The 17,195-nt window shown below is 29.9% G+C and overlaps 1 protein-coding gene across 1 annotated transcript in view; it reads right to left on the bottom strand.

Moving 5' to 3' along the window:
• Positions 1-16,640, bottom strand: part of LOC132750381 (putative mediator of RNA polymerase II transcription subunit 26) — a gene marked incomplete at its 5' end in the record, with an annotated part of 31,023 nt that extends 14,383 nt beyond the window's left edge. The window contains 1 exon segment of the mRNA XM_060740349.1: positions 16,469-16,640. Within this exon segment, the coding sequence (XP_060596332.1) occupies positions 16,469-16,639 (171 nt within the window).
• Between the last annotated feature and the right edge of the window lie 555 nt (positions 16,641-17,195).

Below are 17,195 nucleotides of genomic sequence, written 5' to 3'. Positions count from 1 at the left end.
TAGGCCCATTGTAGACCAATCCACTTTAACGGCGGCATTTTGAAGGTTATTGTTTAATGAAACTAACAACATCACCCCATGTCGTTTGAGAATTCTTTTTGTTATAAAAAGTTAAATTTATTGACAATTAAAATCATATAAAAAATAATATTTTAATAAACTCATTGTTAACTTTTTTTTATGTTTGCATTTTTAAAGGCGCCAAATTATTGCTTTATTGTATAAAAACTTTCTTCCTGCTTTGCTACTTGTTGTTTGATTTCTTTTGTTATAGAAAGACAAATTTATTAGCGGTTAAAGTCATATAAAAAAGAGTTATGTTTCCTTATTCGTTTCCTTTGTATTCCATTTTTACTTTTTTCATAAAGTCAGATTAAAGAGAGATTGTTCTTTATAACCATTTTTCTTCCCCTTTCAATTCGTTTTGTTTTCCATTTGTTTTCGTTTTATCCCTATCTTTTCGTTTCTTATTTTGCGACAGAAAGAAAAAATTATAATTGATTCGTCATTAAGAAATATTGTAAAACATTGTGTTTTGTCTTTTTTTCATATCATTTCTATATTATATTTCATTTACTGATTGTGTTCATCAATTTCGTAATCAAATATAATTTACTTTTAATTTTTTATGTTTAACTCACTTTATTTTACTGTATTATTTACTTATAACAAATCAAATATCTTTTGTATTCAGTCATATTTATTATATTCTTCTTATTTTTCAGATTAATTATTCGAATGTTATTTGTTTGCACTCATTTTTTCTCAACCTGTTTAGCAAAGATTACTTATTTAAATATCATTAAATTTTCCCATAGTCTTAGTTTTATTTGACATCAGGTACAAATACATTTATTTTCACAAATACCATAGATAAAGTTATTATTTTTTCATTAATATCATAGAAAAATATATATGTCTTTATTTATATAATGTACACATGTTTCAACTGATATCAGTTTTCACTTAAACAAGTTTTCACTATTTTGGAAAAACTCATTTAACTCATTAATATCACGATCAAATGTATTCTTGTCAGAAATAAATTGTTTTCGCTAATTTCATCAAAAATATATTTTGTTATTATTAATTTCGTGAATAAATTTATTCAGTTTCACTAATATCATGAATCAATGTATTTATTGTTTCTAATTTTATGGATAAATTTATTCGGTTTAATTTATATCATGGACAAATGTTTTGTTTTCACTGATATTTCAATCAACTGTCCATAATTTGTATCTTTTGACACGTCAATTCGTTCCCAGTAGTGGTGTCATAATGTATGTCATAATTCACCTGATATGTACATGTTCATGCCGCAATATAAATGTCATAAACGCCGATTGCCCTAAATACATGATAGTAAATTTTATTACTTTTTTATTCAACAAATACAAATTAATTATCATTTATTCGGATAATTTAAATGCGGTTTATCTAATTAAGGACATTTTTTTGTATGGCAGTCATATGATTTTAATTCTTTTTGTATAATGCTTTTATTAAATTTTGTTCAATTTATGGATTTCATAAAATGACAAGCTATCAATATAAACACAATTATAAATGCATTATTTCTTATTAGATTCAGCACGACAGAGGTTAATTAGATTGATAAATTTGTTTTAGGAGGAATTTCTTTTGATATAAAACACCTTTTATGGATATTTTATACCGCCAAAAAGGTTACTGTCATGCAAAAACTTAGAAATATTATGTTTCGCATTTAGATAAAGTAGTAAGAACTAAATTAAAAGAATAATTAGATAGTAAAAAACGTTATGAAATAAAAACGACAAAAACTTGTAATCATTTGAGGACCGACAGTATTAATATGATTCACAGAAAAGAATTTAATTGAGTTACGTTGCGGCCGTAAAATCACGCCCTTTTATTTAAGATTTGAAGTGCAAGTAGTTTGAGAATCATCATTCACAAAAGAATTAACTTGAGTTACGTTGCGGCCGTAAAATCACGCCCTGCTATAGCAATTTGTTGTGCTATTGTGTTATGTACGGATGCTTACCCCTTACACATTAACTTTAAAATTATGATTTTAATCAATAAATGACCTGTCCGTGTTAATATTGCCTTAAAATGATGCCCCGTTTTACATCATAGAAATATTATGTTTATTTCTCATATAGGGCTCGATACTGGTGACCATTTAACTTTCGCGTTTCAAAATTCAATGAACTGGTCTAAATTCAAAGCAGGACATGATGATTATAATAAGTTCAGCAGGGTAAATGTATTTGAACATATGCTATCATTGTAGATTTAAGCACAATAGTAAATATGCGAATATTATTGTTATTGTTATTTTAGTGCGATTCACCCCCACATTAAATTGTATGATATTTTATTCGGTATTATAACGATTCGCCCCACTGATGATTCGGCTCATAACGACTCGCCCCACTGACGATTCGGTTCATAACGACTCGCCTCACTTTAGTGACAAATCTCCCCGCTTTTCATCCGCGAATCACATTAATTCTAACGTTTTGACTTTTGAAATAAATAATGATAAATAGTAATACAATCTTACTATATGACTCGTGGTCATATTAAGAGTGGTATTTAAAGATTTTGTATGCATAGCTTTTGTTTTATTGTTCAATACTTTGACCTTAAAGCAATATTGCATATAATTGTTTTATAACATTCATATTGTATACTTCTCGTGGGAGGAAGAAGCTATAGAACATACACCGTCGTAGGTGTGTGCCTTTTTATAATACGAAGGTGTGTGCCTTTTAAAAATACAAAGATGTGTGTTTTTTCATAATACGAGATGTTTGTCCTTTTTCATAATATGAAGGTGTGTGTCTTTTTATAACACGAAGGTGTGTGCTTTTTATAATACGAAGGTGGGTCTTTTTATAACACAAAAGTGTGTGCCTTTTTATAATATGAAGGTGTGTGCCTTTTTATAATATAAAAATGTGTGCCTTTTTATAATACGAAGGTGTGTGCCTTTTTATAACACGAAGGTGTGTCTTTTTATAATATGAAGGTGTATGCCTTTTTATAATACGAAGGTATGCCTTTTGATAATATGAAGGTGTGTGCCTTTTATAATACGAAGGTGTGTGCCTTTTTATAATACGAAGGTGTGTCTTTTTATAATATGAAGGTGTGTGTCTTTTTATAATATGAAGGTGTGTGCCATTTTATAATATGAAGGTGTGTGCCTTTTTATAATACGAAGGTGTATCTTTTTATAATATGAAGGGGTGAGTCTTTTTTTTATAATATGAAGGTGTATGCCTTTTTATAATACGAACGTGTGTGCCTTTATATAACACGAAGGTGCGTGCCTTTTTATAATACGAATGTGTGTGCTTATTTAAACACGAAGGTATGTCTTTTTATAATATGAAGGTTTGCGTCTTTTTATAATATAAAAATGTGTGCCTTTTTATAATACGAAGGTGTATGCCTTTTTATAAAACGAAGGTGTATGACTTTATATAAAATGAAGGTGTGTGCCTTTATATAACACGAAGGTGTGTGTCTTTTTATAATTCGAAGGTGTATGCCTTTTTATAATATGAAGGTATATGCCTTTTAATATAACGAAGGTGTGTGCCTTTATATAACATGAAAGTGAGTGCTTTTTATAATACGAAGGTATAGGCCTTTTTATAAAACGATTGTGTTTGCATTTTATAATATGAAGGTGTGTGCTTTTTTATAATACGAAGGTGTGTGCCTTTTATAATACGAAGCTGTGTTCCTTTTATAAAACGAATGTGGGTGCCTTATTAAAATACGAACATGAGTACTTTTTATAATTCTTAAACAATTTCTTGACAAAAACGTTTTTGCTAAATTCTAACTCTAAATATTTTTTGAAGCACATGGAAAATATCTTAATAAACTTTGAAAGATAAAATAAAAATTAAAATCTTAATTAACGAATACCTTCATTTTAAATTTACACTTTTTATAGTGACGTATATGCACGGATTTATATTACATGTAATATAAATCCGTGGTATAAGGAAATAAAAACCCCGCACTCAGTTAATTTATTTCTCATTTCGGAATTGACACTGCTTTATCAAAGTTATTGACGCAAATATAACAACAATTTTTCCATGACAAACGAGTTGACAAGTTATTTAATTGGTGCAATTTTAATTTTATTAAAAGCTATGAAGTATCTTGTGAATAACTAGAAAAAATAAAGTGGTTAAGCTTCAGTTTGATAGAAAGATTTTTTTTAAGTAAATTCTTACAAGTAAACGGCATTTTGCCTCCTTTTTAGCGTTCTTACATTTTGTATTTCTTCTGCGCCTTTTTTTCCAAAGGTAAAATATGAGTGTTAAAATCATTCAAATAGATTCAAAGTAATATTTCTATAATCGAATAAATATTTTGCGTTTTATTTTGTCTATTAATGTGAATGAGTTAAGTTTTTAACATGGTCATTACTATTTTATTTTATTTTAAAGATCCTGTGTTGTTACCACACTTAAGTGAAGTTTTATATATGTATATAATTATGCTTCTAAAACTCTTTTCAAACATCGAGGAATATGTAAAATATGTACTACAAATATTTCTCCACATTATATGTAATCAGTAAAATATATAAATTCATTTCTTATTGAAAAATTTGACTGACACTTTATAGAAAAATAATTTCTAATTACCTCTCTTTATGAACATGGAATATAAAGTCGGTAATATCTTTATTGGAACGTAAAATATTGATAAATCTTCATTTGAGCATTATATTTGTGATATAAAACCATAAAAAATTGAGTTACAGGATCAAAACTGCTTTTAGTCATTCGACTGATTATGAAAAGGTTTCACATGATTTCAGTCAATATTTATTGCTTTCTTCAAAGTTATTGATTGAATGTCTTGCTGACTTTTGTTTTTGAAAACCCAATCCTAATTGAATGTCATATATTCTAACTTCTATCTTATATGAAATATTATGGACAAATTATTTCTATTTTTGTACACAACATTTCTCTTTCAATGAAATGCTGATAGTCAAATGAATAAGGACAAACTAATCGCCGTTTTTAATACGATTTGATACCGTACGTCATTTGACATGATAAAATTATCTTTTTATTACAGGTATGATATGAAAAATGCCGACTAATGATGAATGAACTTCTGGAATGTATAATACTTATAATTAGGTTATCGTACATTAAACCGTTCAATACTCGAATTTATTGTATATTTATAAATGAAATATTTAGAAATATTGATGAAATAAATGCAAAGTTTCATTTTCCTTTAAAAATTTGCACTGCAGTGAAAAACATTTTCCGTATTTTCATTGTGTCTTGCCGGACTATTTTCTTCTAAATTCATCTTGTGGTATGATAAATATATTAATTCACACCACTTAGCGAAAATGAATCCCTTTTTTATCGAAAAAATGTAATATCTTCTATATCTTTGACAAAAGTACTCAACCATAGAAAACAACATTTGAACGAGTCCGATATAACCCGTATTCCCCTGAACTATATTCAATAACATATCTATTACATTCGGATACTTTTGTCGCTAACGGTGTTTATCATTGACAGTACATGACACACTAGTTTTTCGAATATACGATATATTGAATTCTCCAATATTGAAAAATCCATTGTTCAATATAGGAAATGTATTGGACGGACGAATGTACAAACTAGCGATTCGGTGTACGTGGAACGTATCAAATGATGGAAAAAATATTCTCTATATCAGTAACAAAATAAAACACATCTGTCATTCTTTTATGGTCTATAATAGAAATGTGTTTATCAATAACAGTAAAAGTGAATAATTGTTAACCAAATAATAAAAAAAATATTTGTGGTTGATAAATTACATTATATTGCTCGCACTCTGTAAACTTTATCTCGATACGTTATTACTTTCCGCCTTTTATTACAGTTTGACATATCACAGACAAAAGTTACGTCAATGGAATACAAAGAAAAAGATTCGATGACATCAAAGTTATTGACATTTTCGGCTTACTGTTGTCAATATACAAAGCATGATGGCGTGTTTTAATTAATGATGAATATATGTCAACACCCTCTGTAACTTATTGAAGTTCTTTGAACTAACGGTGATTACTGTCTTAGTGATATTTCAATTTTTCACGTTGTTCATTTGATTTAGAACAAACCGACGTCACTCACGTGATATAACACACTCTGGCATAAGTAACATGTTGTCTTGTAAGCATTAGAGTCAATAACATACAATTGTGCAGAAATCTCTAGGAACGTCAAGTGATACTTAAAAAGTGATACTTAAAAAGGTGGAGCACCAAACTAAATGCCCTATTTACCAGACAAAAGGCTTGAATATTTAAATGCTAAATATCGCATTTTCAGCCGAAATGCGCTTTAAGACGTCTTATTCATCTATTCACATCGATATATGGACCATGAATAAAAAATATAAGAATCGGCGAAAACATGAGCGATATTTTTCTACTCGTGATCATTTCAGCAAGTGTCTTAAGATACTGCTCAAACTCTGTAGTGAGAATAATCCTCCTTAATGAACACCTAAATTGTAAAAGCTGGATTCTATGCCTTATGAATATTCAAATATATGATAGTTATGAAAAGTTCACCCGGCACATAGAACAGTCTTGCGATTTTAGGATGATAGAAAAAGCTTACAGTGAAAACGGAAAAACATAGATCTATCTTCAGCCAAATGACGGCTTTATGAAAAAAACAAAATTTAAAAACAAAATAAATAATACGGGAATAAAAATGGCTACAATGAGCACACAGAATGAAGAATATGCTGCAGGCAGCGTAATACTGGTTTACAACGAAACTCATTATGAATGTGTCTCAAAACAACCAAGTTTGTTCCCGGCTTCGGCTGTAATTTTAAAACAGTTAAATGTTAAGTAATTTTGAGTATTCAATTAATGTCAAGTAATTGTCAGAAGTAGCTAAAGATATGAATTTATTTGATTAATAAGGACATGTTTTACAACTTAGTCAAACAAAGCCAGGTTTTGACAAAAAGCTTGTTTGTAAAAACGCAGTCGACAACGATATTTAAAAGGTTGTATTTGTGAATTTTCATGGCTACGTCAATAAATTAAACAGTTACGAGCCATTAAACGTCATTTTCAATAACAAAATGATGTTTTGTTCCAAATGCCTTCTTAAATTTATTGTTTTATACTAAGATTTTTAATTAAGACTTGTCATTGTTTGTAACTTAAAGAATGAACCGTAAATATGGCTAATTTTTTTAAACTGTTAATCAAAGTCACACGCAAGATATAGAAAAAACATTCTAGTACTTGCTTAAAGGCATATTATGCCCAATAAATTCCTTGGTTTTTATCTTTCACAAAAGCAGTGTGCTTTAATAATTTGCAAAAAAGTTACTCATTAGCCAATAACCCAATAACCCAAACTATCTTTTACTTCTGTTGCTTATAGGCAATTAGTACTATTACAGTGATTAAGTATTTTGTAATTTTGTATGGAAGTCAAAATACTATTTTGTTTACGTTTTATTACTTTTTATTTTATAAATAGTTTCCCATTCAGTGCTACTAAATTCTTAGGTGATAAGCATGAAACATGCTCTAAGAGACTAATACTATCATTCCAATGTTATATAACTCATGTTTTTCCTTTTCAATTGAAAAAAAAATCATTTATTTTTGAGACATAATGTGCCTTTAATAAAAAATAGAAAAATCATCATTTTAAGTCATTCTTTCAAATCCTTCAGGACGTTACGGTTCTATGAAAAAGTGTGGCAAATAATTTATATGAAAGGTAGATACTTTTCTTGAAAAGGTTTTGAAAAAAAACAAAAAAACAAACAAACAAAAAAAAAAAAAAACAAACAAACAATAAAAAAAAAAAAAAAAAAAAAAAAAAAAAAAAAAAAAAAACCCAAAAAACACGGGTATATAACTTCACACGTAGTTAACTATTCTGGAAGAGATCCGGAACATTACTTGAAACAATTTTATAACATTTAATAAATGTTTGGCCCCTTAACATGACTTTGTTTATTTTATGCCTAGAATTAAAAAAAAATCAATAACCAACATATCAGCTTAAAGCGGCACATTATGTTTCATAAACAAATATTGATTTCCTTCTTAAAAAGGGAAAATATGAGTTTTATAACATTTAAATAATGATGAATGAGCATTTTAGATGTTTATTACCTGAAGAAAAATATTGCTGAATGTAAACTTAGTTGTCATAAAGAGAGCAAAATGTAAACACAATATTTTGACTTCCATACAAGATCAGAATTCAGACAAAATACTAAATCACTATACCAATAGCCAAAAAATGCAACGAAAGCAAAAGATGGTTCCGTTAATTAGTCAATGTGTAACCTTTTGTAAAACCAAGAATTAGTTCCAAGCACAATACGTTTTTCAATCGAGTAAACCATTTGCAAAGGAAAAATGCCCTATATCAGGACACGCTGTTACAAATATATCAATTGTTATGAAAAGAAAATGATTTAAACAATGAAGAAAAGAATGCAGTCAATGCACATTAGGCGAACATAATAGATACCTTTCTTGCTTAATATTCAATTACATATGCGTTGAAATTGATTGACTGCTGCAATGCATTATGCAAACAAGCATTTTAATGTGCAAACCTGTCAATCTAGGGCAACAGAATGATGTTACATTGACAATATAGATTGTTTTATGACTGTGTCAAAATATTTTGACAGTATCTAAACAGAGATTTTAATATGTTTTTCACCTATAAATTCGTGCACAAAAACAAAGAATTTATTATGGCGACAATTCGGTTTAATTGATGGCGAAGACCCCACGTGACTCTTGATTCATTTGGTGTTCCCTCTATTTCGCGAGACAACAATACTGTAGCTATTTCTTGGGATTGCAGCTATCGGCTACTTGTGTCGGGATTTTCCCGCCAAATTTCTGTGAAAGCTTGATAATATTATATGAAGTACAAACCTCCTGTAATGAGACCATACTCAAAGTCGTTCCGAAACATACGGCAACTGTAACAATACAGTCACGTGGGACAGGTCACCTTGAAACGTTGTTTTCTTATCAAATTATTATTCACAAAACTGAAAAATTACCTAAGTTTAGGTTTTACTTTTTTACTTTTTAAGCGGAGGATTACACGAGCAACCGAAATATCAACTTGAGGTAAAGAAATGCAGAAATATTGCCAAAATTCCGAGCTTTTAAACATCTAGCATGTCAACTTACAAATTAACAACAATTTTTTCTATATCATAATTCACACCGAAGACAAAGTCAAAATGGGATGTTTGCGGCATGCAAATTTGAGCCGTGTCACGACAAAACCAATGTAATGCGTTTGCGACCAGCATGGATCCAGACCAGCCTGCGCCTCCGCGCAGTCTGATCAGGATCCATGCTGTTCGCTATCAGTTTCTCTACTTGTTATAGGGTTTGTAAGCGAACAGCATGGATCCTGATCAGACTGCGCGGATGCGCAGGCTAGTCTGGATCCATGCTGGTCGCAAACCCATTATGTTGGTTTTGTCGTGACACGGCTCATTTATATAAGACTGCATTTCAACACCTTTTGCCAGTTAGTATGTTAATATAGTACAATTATAGAATTTCTTAATGCACGAACGTCTACAAAACATTACCAAATAATTAATTTTCCACACAAGGTGGCGTCCGTAAATTTCATAATGTTATTATGAATTTTTAAAACAAATACACGCCAGAAAATATTGTTTTTTCTTCTCAAAAGTGTGTCTTAAAACGCAGAACACTTTAAGATATTATAATAATGTTGGTTTAAAAACTTTGAACAACAATGCCTCTTATTTATAAAAACTAAAATTGCTTATTATAACATTTTTGATACTTTTATAATAAAAGGAAATGCATGATATGTCAAGATGTTAGAATTCCACGAGCGTTACTAGGTAACAATGAGTTCAATTGTTGTAATAATTTTGGCATTAAAATGTGAACCGCCGCATATCTTATGAATTAAGTTTTTTTTAAATATGATAAAATATAGTCGTTTATTAGACGATTTCTTTTATTATTTAAAGTTTTAATAGTCGGTGTGTTGGTAGAATTTCGGAAAATCACAGTCACATAATTAACACTGTACTATTTCAACACTGAACTATTTCTTTGGTGGCAGATTTTTTCTCTCCATATTTTATTCGCAAGGGAACTAATAAACTGCACATATCTCAGTACATTGATGCAACATGTATAGAGGAATTAAAAAGGCAAAGTGTGCTCATTTGATTAAAATCTAAGAAATGGTCCTTAATATGTTTAATATTCTTAATATAATACGTGCATGATAAAACAATCAATTATTTTAAAATGTTTAAATTTGTACATCTGCTGCAAAAATTATTACTTTCATGAAAAATTATCTAAACAAAAGTACATTAAAATTAGTTAATAAAAAGCGAGTAGCCCATACACGAACGCATTGCTAAATGGATAAAACCCTACTGAAAAAGCCGAAAAAGATTTTGGTCTGAATCATTTTATTCTGTTTACAATATTCATGTGTGTTAAATCACAGACATTTTATGTTACAGTTTTTGTTCGGGAATCGACTGTAAGATTGTGGAAATAACATAATTTCACTGCTGAAAAAAAAAAAGAAAAAATAGAATATTCCATAAGATATAATTTCATGCCCTTTAAACACATTGCATCGACTTTATCCATGTAATTCAAAAGTTACTTATGCTTATGAATCACACGCGCTCAAAATGCCATGATGTCACTAAGCCTACGAAAAGTCAATAGGTGACGTCTTTTTACAAATTGCGCGTTAAACTTATTTTTTACCTCGATGACCGTTTCTTGTGCTTTACAATATCTTGTATCATAGGAAGTTTTAATTCATATAAACTCGGAGAAAATGTTTGTTATAAAGGCAGCTTCGATGGTTATTCTTTTTAAAGAAATGGTATATGATTGGTGTAAAAACGAATTATTTAAAATTACGTTTTTTCTTCGTTAGTAATTTTCATAAAAAGATCGGAAAAAAAAATAAACCGCAAAATTACCATCTGTTAAAAACTTGTTAAAACATCGGTGTTTTTGTGCTGTTAATGAGTGTGTATATATATGTAGACAAGAAGGTAAAGTAGAAAAAAAACATACAGGTTTTAATATGATACATGTAGAACTTGACACATTGTGACAAGTGCATATGACAATCATGGGCCTATTGTCGGCCTGTCTGTATAAATTATCACTGACCCTACGTTACCACTGCAAAAACGTACAATATATAGAAGTTACTGTGATTTATGCAACGTAGAAAAGTAATTTACGTTACGCTATTTCGGCAAATCTGTTTTTTTACCGGAAATATAAGTAGATGATAAATATTAGAATAAAATACATATGAACTGTCAAACGAATTTATAGTGACTATAAATAGAAAAAATTAATTATCCGTCATAACATTTTTTATAGATATGTATAATTATGGTATCAGATAGATAAGTTCAAGTTTAATCATGACTTAATTTATACGAATGATCTAAATGCATAGTTCATAATATACCCTGAATAACAAATTTTTAGTAAAAAATCGGTCACTTTCAGTTAACGAAATACATACATTAATATTATTTTTTTAAAGGCCCATTATGGATCAGAAATGCTACCATTCTTATTTTTCAAAAAACGTTCTATTTTTTGGTATCTTGCTACAGTTTCAAAAAATAATACTCATTTGCTATATAGATGAACTATCTTGCTTCATTTGCTCTGTTGACAATTGATATAATTTTAGTAAATAAGTGTTTTGTATGGGAGTCAAATTACTACTTTGTTTACATTTGGCTACCTTGACGACACATTATTACTGCACATTTAGTTGTTAAACATCTTACATGATCTAAATCAACAATTGAGCCGCGTCATGACAAAAACCAACATAGTGCGTTTGCGACCAGCATGGATCCAGACCAGCCTGCGCCTCCTCGCTGTCTGATCAGAATCCATGCTGTTCGCTTACCAACTCTATTACAAGTAGAGAAACTGATAGCGAACAACATGGATCCTGATCAGACTGCGCGGATGCGCAAGCTGGTCTGGATCCATGCTGGTCGCAAACCCATTATGTTGCTTTTGTCGTGACGCGGCTCAAATATATATTTCTGAGACGTAATGTGCCTTAAATTTCTGAACTTATGGAGTTCGTAGTTATTTCTTAAATGTTATCTTTTTATTTCAAAACTGCATAAGGAACAATTACAACTTTTAATGTTATTATAATTATATATACATCTAACTTATTATCAACTTTATTTAATAAAAATATTATTTCGATCGTTTGATGGCAAAACAGGCATTCGCGGAATTTCCTAAAGGTGAATAGTCTCTTAATTGCAGATATCAAACAATAGCAATTACAACAACGAACAAAAAGAGAGAGAAAAAAAAAAACAATCAGTTTTCCTAAAACATAAGATTACCTATAAAAATTAAAAGGGCATCTATCAAAATATAAAGGGTTTTTATTCATTAAGGTGTTTAAAATCAACGCTGCATTTGTGAGGTTTCAACATTGAACCGGAAGTTGGTAAGCGTCATTTAATACAGAGCGCGTGCATCAGACGACATAAAGAATAGTTTTTACTGCCCATAAAGCATGCATTTTTGCACTGAATTCACAACGCCACAACAAAGTTGAATACTAAACAAGCAGTGAACAATTCATGAATTGTAATATAAAGTTGATAATAAAATATTTTCAAGAAAGAAAAAAGTCTTGACAGAAAATTACCACATGAAGTTAATGAGCAAACAAGAGTTGATATTAGGAAAGTATTCCCATGACTTTAGCAAAATTTTAAGAAATTATTTACAATTAATTATATTTCTGTCCGCCTTTTGTCACTGTTTGTTTGACTGTAACTTATTAATTAATTATTAATTTCACGAAAACGGCATTAAATTGGTTATACATTTATGAGAAATCTTGGCTTTTACGATGACTTGTGTCCCAGTCTTTGATAAGCAATTTCCGCCTGAATGTCATAGTTAACAGTCGTCTGCGAGACGGCGTCTCATAGAAATATATATGAGCCGCGTCATGACAAAACCAACATAATGCGTTTGCGACCAGCATGGATCCAGACCAGCCTGCGCATCCGCGCAGTCTGGTCAGGATCCATGCTGTTCGCTAACCAACTCTATTACAAGTGGAGAAACTGACAGCGAACAGTATGGATCCTGATCAGACTGCGCGGATTTGTCTGGATCCATGCTGGTCGCAAACCCACTATGTTGGTTTTGTCATGACGTGGCTCATATGTAGCCTCACATTTATTATTGAAAGGCACGGAATGTTGTTATAATGGATTTAGATCATGTGCTTTGCTTATCACTTGAACAAGATTTTACTGAATATGAAATAATTTGTGATAAAAGTAGTAAAATTTAAATAAGGTGGTATTTTGACTTTAATATAAACTACTAATGATTAACAAATAACATTCGTGGAACAGGACACCAAAAATAAAGGGTTGTTGAGAACTTAAAGAAATAGCACTTTTGAGCGTAAATGGGCCTTTAAAGATCCTGTATGTTTTGTGATTGATATTGTTACTGTGTCTTTACCACACTTGCAAGAAATTATACATGTATATAATTATGCAAATAAAACAATTTTCAAACATCAAAGAATATGTAAAATGTGTACTGCAAATATTTGTGCACATTATATTTAATCAATAAATTACATGTACATGCATTCATTTCTTATAGGAAAATTTGACTTAGAATTTATAGAAAATAAATTTCTAATTACCTCCCTTTATTTACATGAAATGTTAAATTGGGTAATATCTATATAAATAATGCTTATTGGAACTTACAATATTGACAAATCTTAATTTGAGCATCATAATTATGAAATAAAACCATGAAATATTGTGTTACAGGATTATTTTCTGTGAAGTCATACTGTCATTTCTCTTTTTTACCTTAAACCCATTATGCCATTTATATGTTCCATAGTGTATAATACATGGCAATGTATATCACGTGACACTGTACGTGCATGACAAATGTAACGAGATAATGCTTTGGTTGTTGATATTGTATGTCACGTGATAATGTGTGTTTCATGACACAACATTGTCTGTTACATTCTATGTGCGTGACAAGTATAACAAGATAACGTTTAGTTCATGACATTGGTTTTTACGTGTAATTGTGCTTTTCGTGACACGAAATTGTCTGTGACATTGTATGTGTGTGTGACAAATGTCACTTAAAATTGTATGTTACGTGTAATTGTGCTTGTCGTGACATTCTGCTGAATGTGACATTGTATATGCGTGACTATTGTATAGTGAGTAAATTTAGTTCTTGAAATTGTATGGCACGTGCTGTTGTGCGTTTCGTGACATAAAATTTATGTGACATTTTGATATTGTATGCATTATGATTTAAATTGTTTTGTAAAACGTTTTGTTTTGAGACATTTTACGTTTCATGACATCATAAATTAAGCAACATTCTTGTGCATAACGTAACAATATCTGTTGCAAGATCTACACATTGCACATGACATGACATTATTTGTTACGTGAAATTTACATTACATTGATTCATATGTATAATGCACGCACTTGCGATCAGAGAAAAGAGGGGAAATCAAATTATGTGAAACATATATAAAAACATTAAAAACATTAAAACACATTATGGAAAGTAAGTACTGAACATTTTATTATGTTTTGTCAGTCAGTTAAATGCTCCGTCTATGTGAGTCAGAAAAATATACATTTAAAAAGACAAAAAAAAAAAAAAAAACACATTTAATATAGAATTGTACGCATTTATTAATTTTAGAAATACTCATCCGTTCGACTCATTTTGACATATTCTTCTCCTCCGCCCTTCACTTTATTCCGTACAGACAATTTTGTTAAACTGACACGTGTTTTTGAGAAATTTCGTTCAGATACAAAGGGAAGTATTATTATAAATACCCGAAAACCTGTCTTAAAACAACCACCTTTAAAAAGAATCTTACATTTCAACTCAACTTGTCTGAAATTTCAACAAGCCAAGAACAGAAACATAAATTGGGTTATAAACTTGTAAAGTTATAGAATGAAAAATTGGATATCCAATCTGGGGACATGGAGTACAAAACAATGTGGCTTTCAAGAATTAAAGAAATAAGGTTTAGGAGCAATTAACATGCCACACGTTGTTTTTAACTTTTTTTTGCACGTCAGATCTGACCCGATTTATCTTTCTGACATGGTTTGTAACTGGGTAACTACAAATTATATTTTGACTGATGCTATATTTAGTCATTTATGTATATCTGAACGGACTATTTCATTACAAAACGAGAATTAATAGCAAATCAGAAAAATAGACAGTTGATATGAATGTTTTACGGCCGTATGTCACAATGTTTACTGCCAAAGCAAACAAAAAAGTGACAAGTTGGTCACGTGGTTATACGGTGCATATAATTGCTATAATTGTTTGATGACCACTTCGCATCAGACTCCTAAATTTTTTTTAAATTTTGCTTATACTTCAAAGTACTGAAAGTACTTAACAGCGGCAAGTATTTAATTCACGATGAAGGTAGGATTTCGAAAAAATGCGATGATAGTTTTAAAGATATCGTTAGACCAAAAGCTGATGAACTGAAAACTAGAGAAATAAATCGAAAGGAATAAACCGGTGATAAAGATAATATGTTGATTTCGGGGAACGTTCTTTTTATTTTTCTTGTTTGAGTTATGGTACATATATGTTCTGATATAAATAACATTGTTAGATAATTATTTTTCGGGTTTTTTGGTCTATTTTAGATAAAAAATAAATATAGGTGAGCGGACAATATAATGCAATATTATCATAGTCATGAATATATTCATTTTAATATATGATAATCTAGTTTATGTATTTTAACAACATCGAACGAAAATTTCTTTGCAGAAGTACCCATTAAGTTTTTTTTGGATATAATTTATAAATTATTTGTCCTTATTTCTACTCGAGGGGAGCACCTTTTATAAATCACGCCTATTGCTCATTCTAGAATATTTTTGTTTCTGATTAGTGTTTGCAGAATATGTAAATGAATATGTTTAACAACTTTTACCTATTTTTAATGTTAAAAATAATTCTTTTCTATTGCTATTTATTTGGACATCTTATATGATTCATGCCTATTCTATCGTTTATTTTATAAAATTACATTTGAATGTATTACATATCTATATTCCTCATAGTCTATATTCCTTACCCTTATTCTGCCACAGTTTATATTTGTCTTACAAAGTCTTTTTTTGCCATTTCCCCAATTAGAACTTAAAAGAATATCGCCATTTCCACGAACGAATATACTATATGATTTATATGTATTTTTTACAATTTGTTTCAATAAAAATAACTATAAAAAACACTGTTACTTACACCTATTCCTCCACAGTTAATTCCCATATAATTATATCCCGCCGAATTATAATTTGTACGTGTCCACATGGTTCCTCTATGTGAGGGTTTGAGCATAGCGGTAGCGTCCGCTGACAGAAAAACATTCCAAAAATAGAATAAAATCACGTAAAAAATCGAGATGAAATTCATCATCAATGTTTTGACTTAATTAAACACCACATTTAGTTCACTAAAAGTTACTAAGCTACTAATTTTTATCGTACTTTATTATAACTAGCTTCACTTTAATTTGAAATTATTTTGTTTTCTCTTTCCCTTTTTCCGTTTTTTTTTTAATTTCATAAAAGAATTTCATTTTTATTTTGTTAAAAAATCAATAAGGTAAATAATTAAAACAATAGAGGACACGGAAGTGTGTCCCCCTGCCTTACCACCACTGCTTAAGGAAAACTGTGACAGTCTAGCTCTTTACATGACGGATGACAAAATATGACATGATATAAGTTATTCTATTTTTGGCGCAACAATGACAACCAAATCCATCCTATTGTAAAGTGTTTTATTTATGATGGGTGATACTATTCAAATCATAAAAAGCCTTCGTGCGGGCTTTTTTCGCCAATTTTGCGAATTAATGCATTTTTTGCAAAAATCATTTTTCGCTACGTATTCTGCCATATAAATTAAACAACACTGAAAATAGACATTCGCGGATATTTTGATTAGTCAATCATTCCTAACTTTA

This window comes from Ruditapes philippinarum, unplaced genomic scaffold (genome assembly GCF_026571515.1).
Source record: "Ruditapes philippinarum isolate M1 unplaced genomic scaffold, ASM2657151v2 ctg1555_1_1_1_1, whole genome shotgun sequence".
NCBI classification, from domain to species: domain Eukaryota; kingdom Metazoa; phylum Mollusca; class Bivalvia; order Venerida; family Veneridae; genus Ruditapes; species Ruditapes philippinarum.
Note: the sequence above shows the minus strand (reverse complement) of the source record. Positions and strands in the feature narration are given on the sequence as shown.